This window comes from Heloderma suspectum, chromosome 3, assembly GCF_057233095.1.
Source record: "Heloderma suspectum isolate Gila_16-S chromosome 3, 16-S_ref, whole genome shotgun sequence".
NCBI classification, from domain to species: domain Eukaryota; kingdom Metazoa; phylum Chordata; class Lepidosauria; order Squamata; family Helodermatidae; genus Heloderma; species Heloderma suspectum.
In genome coordinates, this window is record NC_139460.1 from 229,346,505 (window position 1) to 229,363,696 (window position 17,192).

Here is a 17,192-nt window from a genome sequence, read left to right on the forward strand (position 1 = left end):
CCTGCAAACATGCATACCATACAAATACATTGGCATAAAAACATTTTTTTCACAATGTACTCATATTGCAAAATTTGGAGTTTTAGCATGAACTGGTAATGGATGTCTGGGACATGGGGAAAAGGCAATATGTTTGTTGGGGGCTCCAATTTTAACAGGAGGTAATACTCAGCACCTCTCATGATAAGGTCTTGAATAAACTGCATGTCTCTTGACTACTGAGCTGCATATTGGATATATCTTACACTGCATGGTGCTTGTGGTGGTGAAGCTTTAGTAGAATATTCGCATTTACACCTACCAGAAACCTTACAACACAAAACTAAGTTTCTTAGCTTTTAGTAGTTTCAGGTCTCTCTTCCAACCTATAAGCACTAGAAATTTGCTTTTAAAATATGAAACCATATGCCATCAGGTTCTAGATCCTCCTAGCAGATTTAAGGCAATTCTCAGTTGTCCAAAGACCTGCAGATGCAAGCCAATTCTTACCTTTAAAATTAACTCTTTGGCAGAATGTGACATAAGGATCCTGTCGCACCAAGCTGGACATCTAGTGTTCATGTACTGCATTCCCTGGCTACAGTCTTCACTATATGGATAGCTGGGGGAGGGGAAAAAAGCAAATGCAACATCTCTTAGCAACCAGAGTACATACACATTTTTGCAAGGCAAATTGATTAGTCATCACTTCTGTTAAACTCATTTCAAAACAAAAACATGTAAGTCTTGATTTTGCAGGTTTATTGAGGTCTCTCCTGAATATATTCAAGCCCCCCGCCCTCTAATTTCAAGAGGAAGTTAGATTCAGCACCTCTCAGGATAAGGATCTGAATGAATGACAGGTCACTTGACTACCAAGATGCACATTATACGTGTGTGTGTGTGTGTGTGTATACATTTCATAAGGGAATAGCACATTTCATAAGGGGAAAGGGGCAGGGTACATGCATAGCAGGCTGTATTTGCCTTTTCTTCTTGCAGCATTGTACAGACGCACACATACATACACACACACACACACACACACACGAAGGTGGGAGTTAGTGTGCGGGTGTGAGAGACAGACCAGGGAGTTGGGGAGGGAAGAAAGTCCTAGAACAGAGGGTGTCCTTGGGAGAGGAAACAAGTGAAGAATCTATTGCCTGACACCTTTGCCACACCCCTGCAATTTGCTAGGGGTGTCTGCATTTCGGAGGACCCTTCTTTAAAAAAATATTATTATTTTTTATTGGGTTTTAATCACATGTTCTCAATGTGATTAAATGAGTATATAAAATATTGCAGTGTTAATTTTCTTTAATGAGTATATAAAAATATTACAATGTTTTCAACTAACAAAACAAAAACATTACATAGGAAATAAAATTACAGTTAACAGGAATCACAGGAGTTTCAATACATTAATAACCTTATCTTTATCCATAGAAGTTAATCAGGGGTTTAAGATTTAGTTGTAATTATCTAAATATATCTTTCCAGATCTGTCCATGTCATACTGGTGGCTTTCTCTGGGAACCTTGTTTGTTAATCAAGTCAATACATTTATACCAGATTGTATGGAAGGTGTGAGATTCTTCCTGTTGCCTTTGTGGCCTTAACTGTTAGTTAGTTTGTCAGCCAACACAATATTCCAAAGATAATTATACCACACAATTATTGATAAATCTCTAGATTCTTTCCAATTCTTTGCTATTAGTTGGAGAGATGCTACCATCATAAAAGTCAGCATTTCTTTGTCTGGTAAATGTTCATTAGAGCCACTAAAGATAGGAGTGCTAATTTAGGTTCCATGTGAACCTCCCCTCCTGTTCTGTTACTGCATTCTTGAAAGACCTCCCTCCACATTTTGGAGGGAACTTGGCAAGAGACCTTCTGATGGCCCACCTCACCAGGCACATCACCTACAATGGTGGAAGTTCCCCCCTCCCCCCAATGCATTGCACTGGCAGAGAGGTAACCCTGCCACTGCCTACTGTGTACTTATTTGTCCAAGTGGCGATAGTGGCTAGGAGCAGCCGCCACTGCCACCACACAGAATGAAAGAACACAGGGCAGCTGCTTCTTGCTACCACCATCACTGCTAACTCACTCAACGCTGGAGGCAAGTGACTGGCAGTGACTGGCCACTGCTGCCTCTGTGTGGTAGATGGGGAGGAGGACCTGCTACTGCAGGCTGTAGTGCAACACTTGGGGGTAGGGCACCAGAAGAGGCCCAGTCCTCACCTCTATGACCGACAGGGCAAGCCACTGTGGCTGCTGTTCGGTATCTGCACTGGTGAGTAGGGCCCTCCTGGACATTCAGGTCTTGGCAGCTGCACAAAGATCTGGCCCTGATCCCAACCCCTTAGGCTGTGCTCACGTAGGACAAAGCTGAGCTGAGCTGATCACCTTCCTGAGACGTAAGCAAGCTGCCCAGTCCCTTCTTTCCATCTTTCAGAAGAGGGCCAGGGAGCTACTGCGGCAACAGAGAGAGTGAGGAAGGCGAGGCGAAATGTGCACATGTGCAAGTATGTGCCAAAAGCAGCAACTCTTGTATTCCTTTCCCCTTGCTGAACGCTGCCAGGAGGTAAAGCCGTACATGTTTTCCCAGACATAACAGACAAGTTAGCAGCTCCCAATTACCTCCCTGCCCCCTGCTCCTCTAAGGGGTCCCTTGCTCACTGCAAGATACCCCTTCACTCTCTCATCAATACAATAATAGCACACCAGGGATCCAACTCCAACACAACCCTCTAAGAAAAGGGAACCACAGCCAGTAAATACAGAGCCAATAAGACAGTGGGAGTGAAGGATAACCTTGCACAAAGCTTGGGGACAGGAAGAGTTCTGTGCCACTGGCATCAATGGAGTAGGGTGAATGCACACGGGAAATTTACTGAAACAGTGATCCATGTCTTACTTTTTTTTGCAATTTTTATCGAGATCTCCATAAAGAGTTAATCAATCTATGAATCACTTTGTACCCTGGAAGAACTTGTGAATGTGATGATCTTGGTTTATTCCAGATTCTAATGAGTATAGCACAGAAAATGCAGCTAAATTTTTGCTACAAGCAATGAGGATATGAGCTAAAATTTTATCCATCAAAATGTAATCTTGGTTTTCTGTATTTGTTAATAGAGATAGTTGATCTATGATCTTGAACTTTACCTGTGCATGTTATGTGATGCATATATTTTATTGTGAGGTCTTTTGTGTGGATCAATATATTGAATTGGCGAGCAAAATTTTGGAGGCAGCGGGCCAAACAACCCCAAGAGGTGGGCAGGAGCTTAAGAGCTTTGGACTTCACATACTGACCTGGGTCACATGCTCAAACAGCTCAATATGGCTTATAGCTGTGGCGTGCTGGCAGCCATTTTGAATATACAGTGTCTGCCCATGGCTTGTCATATTGTGCGGACCCAGGGACTGTGGGTTATGTGAGGGTTAAGCAAGCCTTGCACAAGCCAACAAGAGACCATGCATTATGTGAGGGTTGTTGCAACCCTCACATAAGCCACAGTCCCCGGATTTGCATGACATGATAGGCTGTGGCTGGACACTGAATATTCAGAATGGCTCCCCACTTGTGCCACAGCCCACTGTAGCTGTGTTCGATGGTGCAAATTGGCCCACTGATTGTTTGGAACACATCGGCAGGCTACATGTCTCTCTCTCTCTCTCTCTCTCTCCCTCCCTCCAGTATAATGTAATATAATACAATATAATATTCCTCAACAGTTTGTTTATGAAAGAGAGTAGCAAACGTTGCTCTATCACATAATTTTTGTTTTAAACTTCTCTCTTCTCTCTTCTTTATCTCCAGGATATACAATTTATATTCTGTTTCAAAGTCCTTTGAAAAAGAAGTTAAGTTGGGGCCTCAACAACGCAATGTATTTTACAAAAGTAATTTCCAGCTTATCTAATATAATTTTATCTTTTTCTTTATCCGCTCTTTGCTTACAAGGTATCTGTAAACTCGAATGGAACTAGACATAAAGGCATGATATGCTTTAAGTTGCTGTATTAATCTTATATATATAATTCAAAGTACGGAGTTGGTTGGTCATCCTTTTTTGACTGCCTTCTGGTCGACTGATTCTCATGAAACACACTTCATTGGAAAGCTCTTGACACACAGATTCCATGAATAACAACAGTTTTCATTATAAATCAAAGCTGGGAGTTTATTTAAGTCCATAAAGCCTTTTTTAAAAAAGAATAAGGCTATCTTCTATAACAATGTAATATAAAGTGTTACTTTTAATATCAAAAATGTCAAGTATAATTAAACAAATTAATTGCAAATTGGAGCACGATGCAAAATGAACACAGAAATTCTCTGTGCACTTTTATAAACACAGGTGCAGGCCAAAGTGCAATGATATGCCAGTAACATATGGCCTGTAAACGAATCATGAAGGGATTAAGAGACACCTACAGTTAAAAATAACAGTCAAAGTTTAGTTAACACCAAGAACATTGTATTTAAGGAAGTTTTGTAAAGATCAAAGATGCAACACTTTGAATGTTTCAATAAGTGCAGTGAGTTAAGTTAAACCTTTCGTTAGATTTTATTTTTCTCTGCAAACTCTGTTCGCACGGAACCAACTGCTTGTTTTGATATTTATTTAAACGAAAGAAAAGCTTGACATTTGAGGCAAAATGATATCTTGCTGGAGAAGGGCCAAATAAAAAGTAGTTGCAATCTACAAAGACATCTATGCTGGTTCCTGGAAGATTATAGGTTATGAAAAGCCTAATCCTGACATGATTTTGTTCCATCTGTATTTTATTTGGTACTGGAAAATCTATGCCTTGTAAAGAACATATTAGGGTTTGAAAGGTTGCAAAACATAAAAAAAGCAACAACTGGCTCATCTAGTAAAAGTATCTTTTCATTCTACATTACAGCCACTTCACACGCTACACAACCTAGTTTTGCCACTAAATGCACACTCAATGGCTTCCTGACAAACGTATTGTACAATATTAGTTGCATTTACACATTATATTTTTAGGTGTACACATAAATTTGATCCTAACATCTCACACACTTGCTATCCCTTTAAAAATAAAGGTCTCATCAACATAGATCTCTTGTATAGATCAGATTCTTTAATTCAGTACACCCAGTTCTTGTAATGGACACGCACCAGATCTCCAGCTCATGCCAGTTTCTTCCACATCAATGTAGGTAAGAACAATTCTGGAGCCTGCCTGTTTTCCACTTGGTTTGCCTGGCAGGATTAACTGTGTGAAAGAATGAAGCTTACATTGTACAAACTGACTCTTTTTATCAATTCTAGCTCAGCAGTAAATCTTTAGCATTTCTTCCAAAATTCTGATTTTCCTCATGCAGGGCCAAATTAAAGCTCATGAAAGTCCATAACCCTAAATTATCTGTGATCCATACAGGATACTGCTCTACAAGTAATAATCAGGAGAAGGAGGCAGAGCTACGTAGAGATCACGTTCATTTTGCCGTCTATGCTAGGTAAGCATAGAGTTTCTGAGTGGTGTGATATCAGATGATATAACAAAGAATAAGGAAAAAAAAACTTGTTAAGGGTGCAATCCTGTGCATGTTTAGATAGAAAAAAGACCTACAACTTCCAGCATGCCCCAGCCAGCATGGAAAATGGCTGGCTGGGGCATGCTGGGAGTTGTAGGACTTTTTTTCTGTCTAAACATGCACAGGATTGTACCCTTACAGGGTTTACATTGATCACCTCTGATTCAGTTGATATCATACTCCACATTTAGGAGGCAAGACAGGCTTACACAGAGAAATTCTACCTAAGAAAACGACAGACAAAGCTCCAGTTTCACTGGGGCTGTAATCTACAGAGTTCATAGGATAACGGTTAATATAGCCCTGCTGGAATGTATGAGAGCAATATTCTCTTGATAAATTTCACTGGCAACTTGATAGGCTTCAGGCAACCACTCCACATTTTTCCTGAGGGCCAAATTACATTCTACACACAAATGCACGTGAAGATAGCCGGTGACTCCTTTTCTGCTTGAAATGCTGCTTCAGGAGTGGATGACTGGGGGAGCAGAGAACCGTCACATGGAGGATGATGGAGAAAGGTGCTTAACACTTTTCCTCTTCCTACCCTCTGTTTCCCTACTCCAATTGCCATCTCCCCCAAAGTTTCACATGCTCATCTGAAACCTCTTCATGGTGGTGGTGGTGGGGTTGCCACTTGAGCAGTGATATGAACTGGGGGAAGTGCAGGAAGGGAAACAGTTAAACTCAATTCCTCCCATCTTCTTAATCCTCTGCTTCCCAATTGCCCTATTCCAAAGGTGCTTTTCTTTTTCTCTCTTGGAGCTACAAGAGCAATGGCTTATGGTGATCAAGCAAGTTTAGGCCAAATCCATGCATTCACAGCGACTAACATGACCAAACCGCTGGAGAGTTTGCAGAGCAATCCAGCTAGACCTTTGAGCAGTCGGAGGGAAAAAGAGGTCTCTATGCCCCCCTCTTAAAACATGCTTGTTTCAAACTATGTTCTATTGAAAGTGCTGTGAGCTGGGTTTAAACTGCTGCTGGTTTTAGTTTCTGTAATTTAATTGTTTTATCTGCATTTTTAAAATTGGTTTACAATTTTAAGTATGTTTTTGAAAGCCACCTTGGGAGAGATTTGTCCTGAAGGTGGCATAAGTACTGTAAAGGCCAAGCTGGCTGGGGAATGCTGGGAGTTGTAGGACTTTCTTCTGTCTAAACATGCATAGGATTGCACCCTAAATAAATAAAAAATGTGGGCTTTGGTATAACAAATACTATTTTATTATTTATTAGTAAGTGTTTAGTGGTAAATTTGTGTGAAAAGTAAGAACCCTGGAGGGAGGCATCTGGAAAAACAAAACAATAAATATATAAATATAAAGAAGTGTTGAAATCTATTCTGCTTATTGCTGAATTCGGAAAGGAATTATTGGGGCTTTCAAGATGAAGGTTTTAAAATAAGATTTGTGGGATTGAAACAGAAAATGCTTTCATGCTTGAAGAGAAACTTATTTACCACCCTACTTGGTGTGATATTATAAAACTGAGATGCATAGCTCTCTACCAAATGGGTTTACAAGCTACACTGCCATTAAAAAGATTAGCTGTGGCAAACAGCCAACTAAAGTGTACTGAACGTATTGGAACAAACCAGTGAACTCAGTACCTTTTCCACCTCATCAAACCTAACAAGACTCATTTTCAAAACATATTATGAGAATTCAATTTGCTGCTTCACTGCCATACAGAAGTACAGCTTATTTCTGAGTGTCCATGGGAGGCTTTGATGATGTAATATCCTTGCTACCAGAAGCTCTTTGTCTGCAATTTAAGGGTTGACTTTTGCAGGCAACCTATTAATGTAGCTCTTCTTTTAAGTTGTGCATGAACCTGACATAACAAAGACTACTCTTTTATTAGAGAAGTTGTGCAAATCAATCATATTTGATATTGTTCACTTTTCACAGTATTAACTGGGTTTGCACGTGTTACGCTCCATGCCCAGCACACATGGCTAACAATAAGATCAGAAGTTTTTCCATATATATCCTGGAAATTGATATTTGTAAGTTTCTTTTAATGAGCTCACTGCCTCTTTTAACAAGAATGACCAGGCACAGAAGGAGTTATTGCTATTATTGACAGTAAATTTAGCAAATCAAAACACAGCTGTGCTTGAACGAAAGCAGCTGAGACCCCAGGTTGGCCACAGGGACTGGAACATCCTACGAAGATGGTACTGTCCTGAAACAGATCCTGGATTTCTAGAGCTTGGCAGACTATCCTCACACGTTATGACTGGTTCTGTGGCTTGTTGGTAGCCAAAATCACGCACTCTGCAATAAAACCAGTTTATCCATGATTTTCTCCTTGATATTCTGGATAAATTTCTGCCCTGAACCATTCCTAATTTTGCAGATTAAAAAAAAGTCTTTTAAAAAATGAAACAATATGTGATTCCCTAGTGGTAGGGGGACAGACCATTATTTTGTGGTAGAACAGTTCATGCAAAGGTGCCAGGTTCAGTCCCAGGCGGTTTCCATGAAAAGGATCAGATAGCAGCTGGTGGGAAAGAGCTCTGCCTGAGACCCTGGAGAGTTGTTGCTGGACAGAAAAGAGAACACAGGGATGTATGGAGTTCATTAAAACTGTTCTGTCTGGGTTCCATGGGTTATCAGGTGTCTTTTGTTCTGTCATCTATCTGCTCATTGTCAGAATTGGATTTTTTTAAAACCAGTATTTTGTTCTATTTGCACTCATGTGCATGAACTAATATGGATGAACAGATGTGCATTCGCGCTAATGCGCATTAGTGCCAATCCCGCCCCCCCCCCCCCAGTGATGGTCTGCAAGTCTGTGGAATCTGAGTGACTCAGAAAAAGCCAGTCTGCTGAGGAATCCGCAAGTTGGATTCACAGAATCCAGCTCATCTGACTCTGTTGCAGATTTCTCCAATATCCCTAACTGGGCTAATTGTACAAATAGTTTGACCTTGCATAAAGCAGCTTCCTGTATTCCCACAACTGCCCTACTGGGAATATAGCATAGAGGAAACAATCATTATGGTCTCTTGCAACAGAGTAAATGTTGGTAGTGGCATGGCAGCTAAAGGAGGAAGCCAGATCACCACCCTTGCCCTCATAGCTACAAGTCCTCCCTAGAGTCTTCCTATATGTATCTATTGATGTGCCCACATAAAAGTCTTCAAGTATGGACCAAAAACTGGCAAGGAGCTCAAGGCAACAAGATTTCTGGAAGGGCTGAGCCTACTATGTTGTATCCCAAGCTGGCAGGTACTACTATTCACCTCCAAAGCAGAGCAGATGTTGATAGTGGCATACCAATAACAACAGCATCTGCTTCATTCCTAGCCAAAAGGAACATTTTCCAACTTGGCAACTTCCATCAGGGCACTGACTAAAGACTGGAAGGTGATGCATTGCTTAAGGTCAAGGGGCTTGCTTGGAATTCTGAAGTCACAAATTCCATCACAGACACTCTTGTCAATCTGGGGCAAGTGTCTAGCTTTTCAGTGCTTTATCTCTTCAAAGTTTCACTGCAGGCAACAGGAGCTTTATTTAGATTTTGTTTTTAAGAGTGCCAATCAATATTGTTTTACTGTTGATGATGCAATTACAGTTACAGCCTGAAAAGCCCCTGAGCACCTTTCTAAAATACTGTCGACAAAATTGTGAATTAAGCTCTTTGCAGTCCACTGACATCATAAACCATATGGCACCCATTAACATGCAAAAGAAACTGGCAATAAAATCAAATTTAACCTTCCATAAAATATGCCCATCATTAGGAAGGGAGCTAATACAAAAATAAGTATTCTTCTGAGAGAGGTCAAACTCCTTGGCTTTATTGCACTGCAAGTGTAGAAGTTGGCTCAACCGGAAATCACAGGGCTGTGAAGGTTCATATTTTGCTGTAAAACACAATTGTGAACTTCAGTATTCTAGTGTGAAGTCATTACAAGCCACTGGGGGTTGATTTAGAATCTGGAGGTAGTTCACTGTAGTGGTGTATATGGAATGGGATTATATATTTTAGCATAAGTACTTAATGATTCAAAAGAATGTGGAGATTATCAAACCATTAGACCTAGAATTCTCTTGAAGTCTATTGGGTTGCTTCCAGACAAGACTTTTATAGCACCATAGCCTTCCCCCATTCACAGAATTTTATGAAGGGTCCAGAGAGTGACATTTTCCACTCGTAACCCTGTCATGTTCCCCACTGCATCTTCCATCTTTTTTTCTTACTGTGGAAAATCCGTTAAGAAGAAAAAGATGCAAAAGCGGCACAATCTCTTTGGATTGTTAGAGCACTAGGAGCTCTGTCTGGAAGAAACCTTATTCCTTAAGGTGGTCACGTATCTGAATATGAACACAATCTGATTTGATTTTGGAATACTTTTGCATGGGCAGAAATTCATTGAAGTGCCTGTTACAATGGATGTATATTTTGAACTAGGAAGCATTTGAGAGTTTGTGTCTAGAAGTAAATGTTTGTTGTACTGCATTTGTATGAGTGAAATGATGAAAAGCTCTGATATTGCTAATATGAAATTTCCAAAAGCACGTAAAAGTACTTTGGAGTTTGGATTGGAGCCCAACTCCATTTAAATCAATGGGAGTTTTGCTATTGCCTTTCAGGAAGGTGACTTTCTTCTGTTATTAACAATCCAATGGCTGTCACCTTCTAATGTTCCTAGGATCCTAGATGGCCATGTTTAGGTGCAGGGCATATATCTTGTAGGTTCTTCATTAGCCAGGCCCTAATTGTGCTCTAGGGTAGCCAGAGTGCTTGTTAATACTTCATCTGGAAGGGTCAAGCAGCAAATGTGAAAGAGCCCTTTAAGAATATGTTTAGCTAGCTGCCCATTAAATATTTCCCATCGATTAAATATTAATTAACCATTTCTGCAGTGCCCCAAATGCAAACCAGATTCGTATTCTGTTGGTGCAATCAACTTAGTTCATTTCAAACACCTCCTTTAGGCAATGACCACACACAATGAGCTTTCATTATGTGCTCATCCTATGCATCAGGTAGTTGAGGTCAAACCGTACAATACACTGTTATTGGAATGAAATTGCCAATTTGCATTTACTGAAATACTAATAACCCTTTTTGATGCTCTGTTAGCTAACTGGTCATGATATGTATCTCATTTAAGCAAAATCAGGAGGGTAAACAAGGGTTGCAAGCATGAACGTTAAAGTACAATGTGTTAAACAGCTGCTGCTTGCAAATACTATAACAACACCATGGTGACTAAGCTAACAATCAAAGTCAAAGGTCACAATAAAAGAGGTGTGTGTATGTATGTCAACCAGGCAATTCAGTAGCAAAAGGTAGGAAGGGTAAACAGGTCCTGAGTCATAACTTCACATAGTACTCAGTGCAAAAAATGATATACAGAGTAATTTTTCCAAGTACTTTTTACAGAACTGCATTTTGTATCAACACAATTTGTATGAATTTTTATTACGTTGCAATAATCCCTGCACAATTACCTTTTACTGCATTAGCCACTTAAGTAACCTGAGTGAAATGGAATGTTCCCATTTAGGCAAAAGGCAAATAAGAACTTACATTCCATGGCAAAATAACAGACTACATGTTCCTACACTGTTCTCAGCACATACAATTTGCTTTTATTGATTATAAAGCATATCCACCACTAACTCACGAATAGCTTGGGTGATAATGTCAACCTCAATGAATTTTCACATCAGTTATGCCTTTCCTGGATCCTGTTTTAGTATATTTAGTTGTAGTGATCATAAGGGTTGGAATAAAAATTATGGACTATAGTATATTTAGCCTGTTTAAATGGGAGTAATAGAAATTGGTATGGTGATTTCATTACTACATAATGGAGACAATAGATAGACTCTATGGTATTTAAGGGTTACAATGCTGTGCTCAACTAAATGCAAGTAATATGCAATGTGACTTCATACACTATGCTCTAATTAGTTCAATCAGCACTGGCTTGTTTCAGAAAAAAATATTCTGAAGTTATAACTGTGACCATGTTGCCAAAATGGTTGATTCAATGAAGGCAGGTTACTGAGACATTTATTAGGCACACCAACACAGTCAATTCAATATTCTTGCAGAGCAATCCTATGGTCTCTGAGAGAGCATCACAGGGATCATAGGATATGTTAGATTCCCCCTCCCGAGGCTGCAGACACCCTTACGCACCTCTGGCCTGCCCGCTCATAGCCACCATGGAAAGCACTGCAGCACCTGCTCCTCCAAGGTTGCAACAGTAAGCTTGGGGAGGGTGAAAGGGGGCAGGGTGTGGAGAGGAGAGACCAGGATTCACAGGATCTTATGGCTGTCACCACCCACCACCAGTAAGTCAGCTAGATGAGCGCAGAGGTCCATCTAGCTGAATTTCTTTTATTTCTTTTGGAGAAACATTGTCAGCAGGGCTTTGGATAGATGGAGGGCTCTGATTTCTTAGGGCGCAATCCTATGCATGTTTAGATACAAACAAGTCCTAAAACTCCCAGCATTCCCAAGCCAGCATGGCTGGGAGTTGTAGGACTTCTTTCTGTCTAAACATGCCTGGATTGTGCCTTTAATCTTATGTGAGAAATAAGCACTTTACCAATCTAACACTGCGGTAACAATGGATAGAGCCAGCCTACATGTTAACTTATCCATGCCCTGGCCAATTTATCATGCTTAATTTTTCACCTCTCCACTGTAATGTCTAGAGCTGGTTACCACAAGATTCCCCCCTATGGTGTGGGGAGTTCTTGCAAATCATGAACCCTGAGCAGACACACAGTACTGGCAAGGGAAGTCTCAACATGGGAGGGAGAAGCCTCATGATAAATAGCACATAGATAAGGCTGTGGCATGGATAAGCTAAGATGTAGGCCAGGTGAGTCCAAAAGGTCTGGAAAACTGAGAAAAATCTGATATGTGAGAAAAAAAAAGGAACAATGTTTGGCTACCATCAAGGAGGAAAATCAAAATCTATTGTTTCTGGATATATGCTAAAGTGGTAGCAATGGAGAACAAAAACAGACTTCCTATGTTTTTTGAAGAAACATAAGCACATAAGAGGAGTCATCCTGGATCAGATCAAAGGGTTATCTAGTTCAGCGTTCTGTTCTCACTGTGGCCAGTCAGATGCCCACAAGAAGCCCATAAGCAGGACATGAGTGCAGTAGCACCTTCAGGTTCATGTTCACCAGCAACTGGTATCCAGAGGCATATTGCCTCTGATATTGGAGGTAACATATAGCCATCATGATTAGTAGTCATTAATAGCCTTATCCTCCTGGTAGGCAAAGTATTTTTGTCTATCTGCAGGGAAGGGCAGATTGCTGCAGTTCAGAATGACCTTGCTTTATACTGATCAATGTGGTGCATAAGAAAGAGAAGAAATGTGCTATTGTGTGATCAAATAAGGCCAAAACAATTTGGAGGAAAAAGATCATAGGAGAAAACTCAAGGACTGTAAAATAAGCAAGAACTGCAGATTAAGCACATTCTGGAAGAATATGTTAGTAGAAGCTAGTGAAAATCCAGATGAAAAACCCCACAGCTATGATTGAAATTTGACCTGTCATTCTTGCTTAGAGGTGTCAAAGCAAAGAAATTGTCAGCACAGAGGGGGTCTGCTGAAGGAGAGAGGGAAAAAAAATCATGAAGAGAAGATATCTAAGACATGAACATATGTCCAACCAGTAAATTACATGACAGCCTAATGCAATGACAAACAAGAACAGGTCACTTTAAGAGAATGATTAATACATGAGATTACTGTGCATGCACACTTATCTGAAAGCAAACCTTGTAGGTGGGTGTGAACCCCTGGTAAGTCAGCTCCTATCTCTGCCATACAACAGCTACAAGAATAATTATAATAATTAATGGAGAGAGGTGATAAAGTTAACAATTGCCCACCTGTATCATGGCTAACCACAATGTCCTTATTTCGTTTTTCACACCTACCACCTTTCTGTAGTGATTACAGTCTACAAAATATCTATTTCCAGCTCACACTGAACTTGCTGTTTGCTTAATGTCAGGGTGTCAGGTGACCGACAGAACTTACAGCGTTCAAAAGAATTAGAGTCAGTCTGTCATAACTAACATAGTAGAAAACACGAGTATGTTTAAGATGAGCAGGCCTCAAAATTCACAACAAAAAAGATTCCTGAAAAACAAGAACAGGGGCCTGCCAGAGGTATGACTTTTCAGGTGTCAGGCAAGCTGAGTTAGTTCTTCCGACACCAACAAGCCATTAAGGGACTGTGCCAATCCTTGTGCTGGCAGATATATAAATGAAGTGGAGACAGGACATGGCTAGTGAATACATCATCATTCTTCTATGCCAGTCAATGCCTATTCTTAGTAGAAGAGTAAAAATCTTAATTCACACATACTGGGAGTTTGGACAACCAGATCTCGGCTTAATAAACTGAGACATAAATGAGCTTTTTAGCCCTTTCACTTCTCTGCTGTGTGTGAGCCAGCAAACAAACCAGGAGGTCTTCAACTAACAACAGTTTCTATTTTGTACTAATTGGGAAACTACGGTTAACACCTTTGGAATAGACCAGGATATTAAACCATGGTTTGAAGATGGTTTAATATCCTGGCTTGTTCTGAAGCTGTTAGCTCACTGGTTCACACAAATTGGTAAAATAGTTGAAGACTCCCTGGTTTGTTTGCTGGCTCATGCAAACGGGCTGTGTGTGCAGGCAAAAGGCTTGTTCCTATGTCAGCATATTAAGCCAAGATATGATCATCTGAATGTGATCATTTTGGTTTAGCACTGAACTCTGGTGTTCACAAATGCACAAATGCTCCAGTAAACAAAAACATTGCTTATTTCCACTGTTATGTGTGGTCATCGATGTGTGCTAAGCTTTATCCCCAATTCACGTTGGGTGACCATAAGACACACCTTGCCTATGCCCTATTTAAATTCTGCGTCCAAGAATATGACCACGAATCCTCTGTAAAGAGGTCCTTCAACAGACAAATTGTTCAGAAAAGGTTCCCTGAAGCATGAAGATCGTTGTCCTACATAATAGATGAAGCACTAGAAGGCCTGTCTTGTTTGCCTTCTTGCAAACCAAGGGCCACTGGGAGGTTGTACCCACTGCCTCCCTGGATAAACATTACAGCAAGGGGAAGACCAACCTAGTCCTATACATTGGCCAGATAAGGAACAGCTGCAGGAATCTTGTTTTGCCCTTCCCTGCCAGAAAGAACACCTATAAGAACTTTCACGCTAAGAACTGGTACCTGAGTTTGGCTTTTTCCTCCTCTCTCCCAATCCCATTTACTTTTGTGTTGTATCTTTTAGACTGCAAGTCTGAGAGCAGGGACTGTCTCATTATTAATCTTTGTAAGGCTCTTTGGGAGCCCTTTTCAGCTGAAGAGCAGGGTAAAAATATTCTCTCTTCTAAGTAGCAACAAAAGGTATCTGGAGATGACAAACAAGGAACACCATGCTTTACAATAATGGGTAACTGTGGAAGAGCTTGCTTGGAAGGCTGCAAACTCATGTGGGGTGGATGTAAATGGGGACATGAAGGGCTACTGCTTTGGGGGCAAGCGCACTGTGAACAAGCAGTAGGCATTTCTCCCACTGCCACCTAAAATAATAGCATTTTTCACAAGTGACTCTAAACTGGAATTTCTTATATATGTAAATCTAATTAAATACCAACATTGATTAGAACATACATTTTATTTAGCAATGGCTCTCTACTGCCTTCTACATATTATTTAAGACTTCAAGCGCATTGGTAAAAAGATGCATTTCAGACTGAGATGCAGTCTTAATGCCATTTGTGTAAATGTTCCAATAGTTGTGCTTCAGTCTTTGGTTGAAATCCAAGATTCAAATTAGTTGGGAGTGGACTAACAGTTAGGCTGGATGTGCTTAACTAGATGCTCATCTTGATCCATACAAACACTTCCTATATCACCAAACACTTCTTGTTGTTGTTCAGTCGTTCAGTCGTGTCCGACTCTTTGTGACCCCATGGACCATAGCACGCCAGGCCTTCCTGTCCTGCGCTCTCTCCCAGAGCGTGCTCAAGTCCATATTCATTGCATCGGTGCACCAAACACTTACTGAGTCTAAAAACCAGACTATAGCTTTGTATTGTCAACTGACAATATGTGTTCCCACCAAAAAAGAAATAATCAAACAAGTTCTATCTCTGAGCTTCTGGAAAGCTCAGAAATTATTGTGATCATTTTCCTGATACAAAAGTAGACGCTAATGACCACTAACTTAGGGGTTACTTCGTGTGTTAATTTAATTACTTGATCGCATATTAACGATCATGGAATAATGCCATAAGAACCGTTGATGAGAAAGCTACAAATTACATAACTTCCAAATGACTATGTCATAAAGTTAAAGAAAAGAAAAGAATGAATATTGTCATTAACATAAAAAGCATGGTGTTCTTGATTGCCAAAAATTAATTCATAACTAACTCCCTATTTTTTTAAAAATGAAGCAACTGCATTCAAATTATGTCCTAAAAGCCGGAAATGAAGAAGAAACTATTGCTACAGAAGACCCATTGATTTCAGTGGAACTTGCAAGTTTCATATACTTGGTACACCATTAAAGTAACCCAAGTACAATTGAAAAGGAGTTTAAAATTTTTATTTCTCTGCTGTGATTTGTTATGTCATATTTGGGATTTTTAAAAAATACATCACTATCAATTCAGAAAGAAAAGTAACTTTTTAAAGCGAATTTTTAATTTTTTTTGGCCAGTCTGGTACAACCCTGTACCCCTCATATTTATTGTTATTATTTAGCGGAAATAGTAGTATTCTGTTCTATGTAGTTTGAGGACACCACTATTTTGTTCAATGGGACATTGAAATTTGTCATGGCAATGTTACCCTCTCAGACAGTCGTACTGACTTGTAGAGCACACTAGGTGTATGTTAACGTGCTGAGACGGACATCAGCTTTTGGTTTGTTACCAAACAGTGAACAGATCCTGCACATCAAGATTGTGACTAGCTAGACTTGGGAAATATTGCAGTGCAAGGCAAGAGTCTTTCAGTGTTTCTGACACTGAAGCTGCATTTTATAGGAATTAGAGGCCCTCAGACACAACTAAAAATCCAACAGCTTAGTTTTAACTTAAACAACCACAAAAACAATTTCTGACATCAGCAAAGACACTTTTAAGTTCTCTTCAAGAAAAACAATATAACATTCCTGTTTATCCCCACGTTAAAGAATTATCTGTTTTTCCTCCTGCAAACCACCAACACATTTTAAATGGAACCTTAAAATGCAAATCTATGGTCCTGCACCCCCCCACCCGCCAAATCCTAATATTCAAATACAACATTCAGTAAGAACTGACATCCAGCTACATACTCCATTCCTGATCCCTTTTAATGATTCTTGTCTGCTCATTTGTCTATTAACAAGAGTTAAACATGTCAGTAAGGGTTTCAACGTCAATTTTAGTATTAACTGTAGAGAAGAAAAGTACGCTATAAAAGAACCATCACTTTAGGATTCATAGGGGAGACAAACCTATACAAATATGCTGTAATAATAAATAATAATATTGCTGGGAAGCATAAAATATATATTGTAGAATGAGCACTGGTTTCAGGGGATTTACTGCTGGTAGCAGCCATTTTTGAA

General features: G+C 39.9%; 1 protein-coding gene across 7 annotated transcripts in view; it reads right to left on the minus strand.

Annotated features, from left to right (window-relative positions):
• Positions 1–17,192, minus strand: part of INPP5A (inositol polyphosphate-5-phosphatase A) — a 331,577-nt gene that overhangs the window by 13,476 nt on the left and 300,909 nt on the right. For all 7 annotated transcript variants that reach the window (XR_014789433.1, XM_084845928.1, XM_084845927.1 and 4 more), the window contains one exon: positions 490–601. Coding sequence is in view for 6 of the 7 variants with exons in the window: in XM_084845928.1 (XP_084702054.1) it covers positions 490–601 (112 nt within the window). In the remaining variant the exon portion in view is untranslated. The remainder of the gene's footprint in view (positions 1–489; positions 602–17,192) is intronic.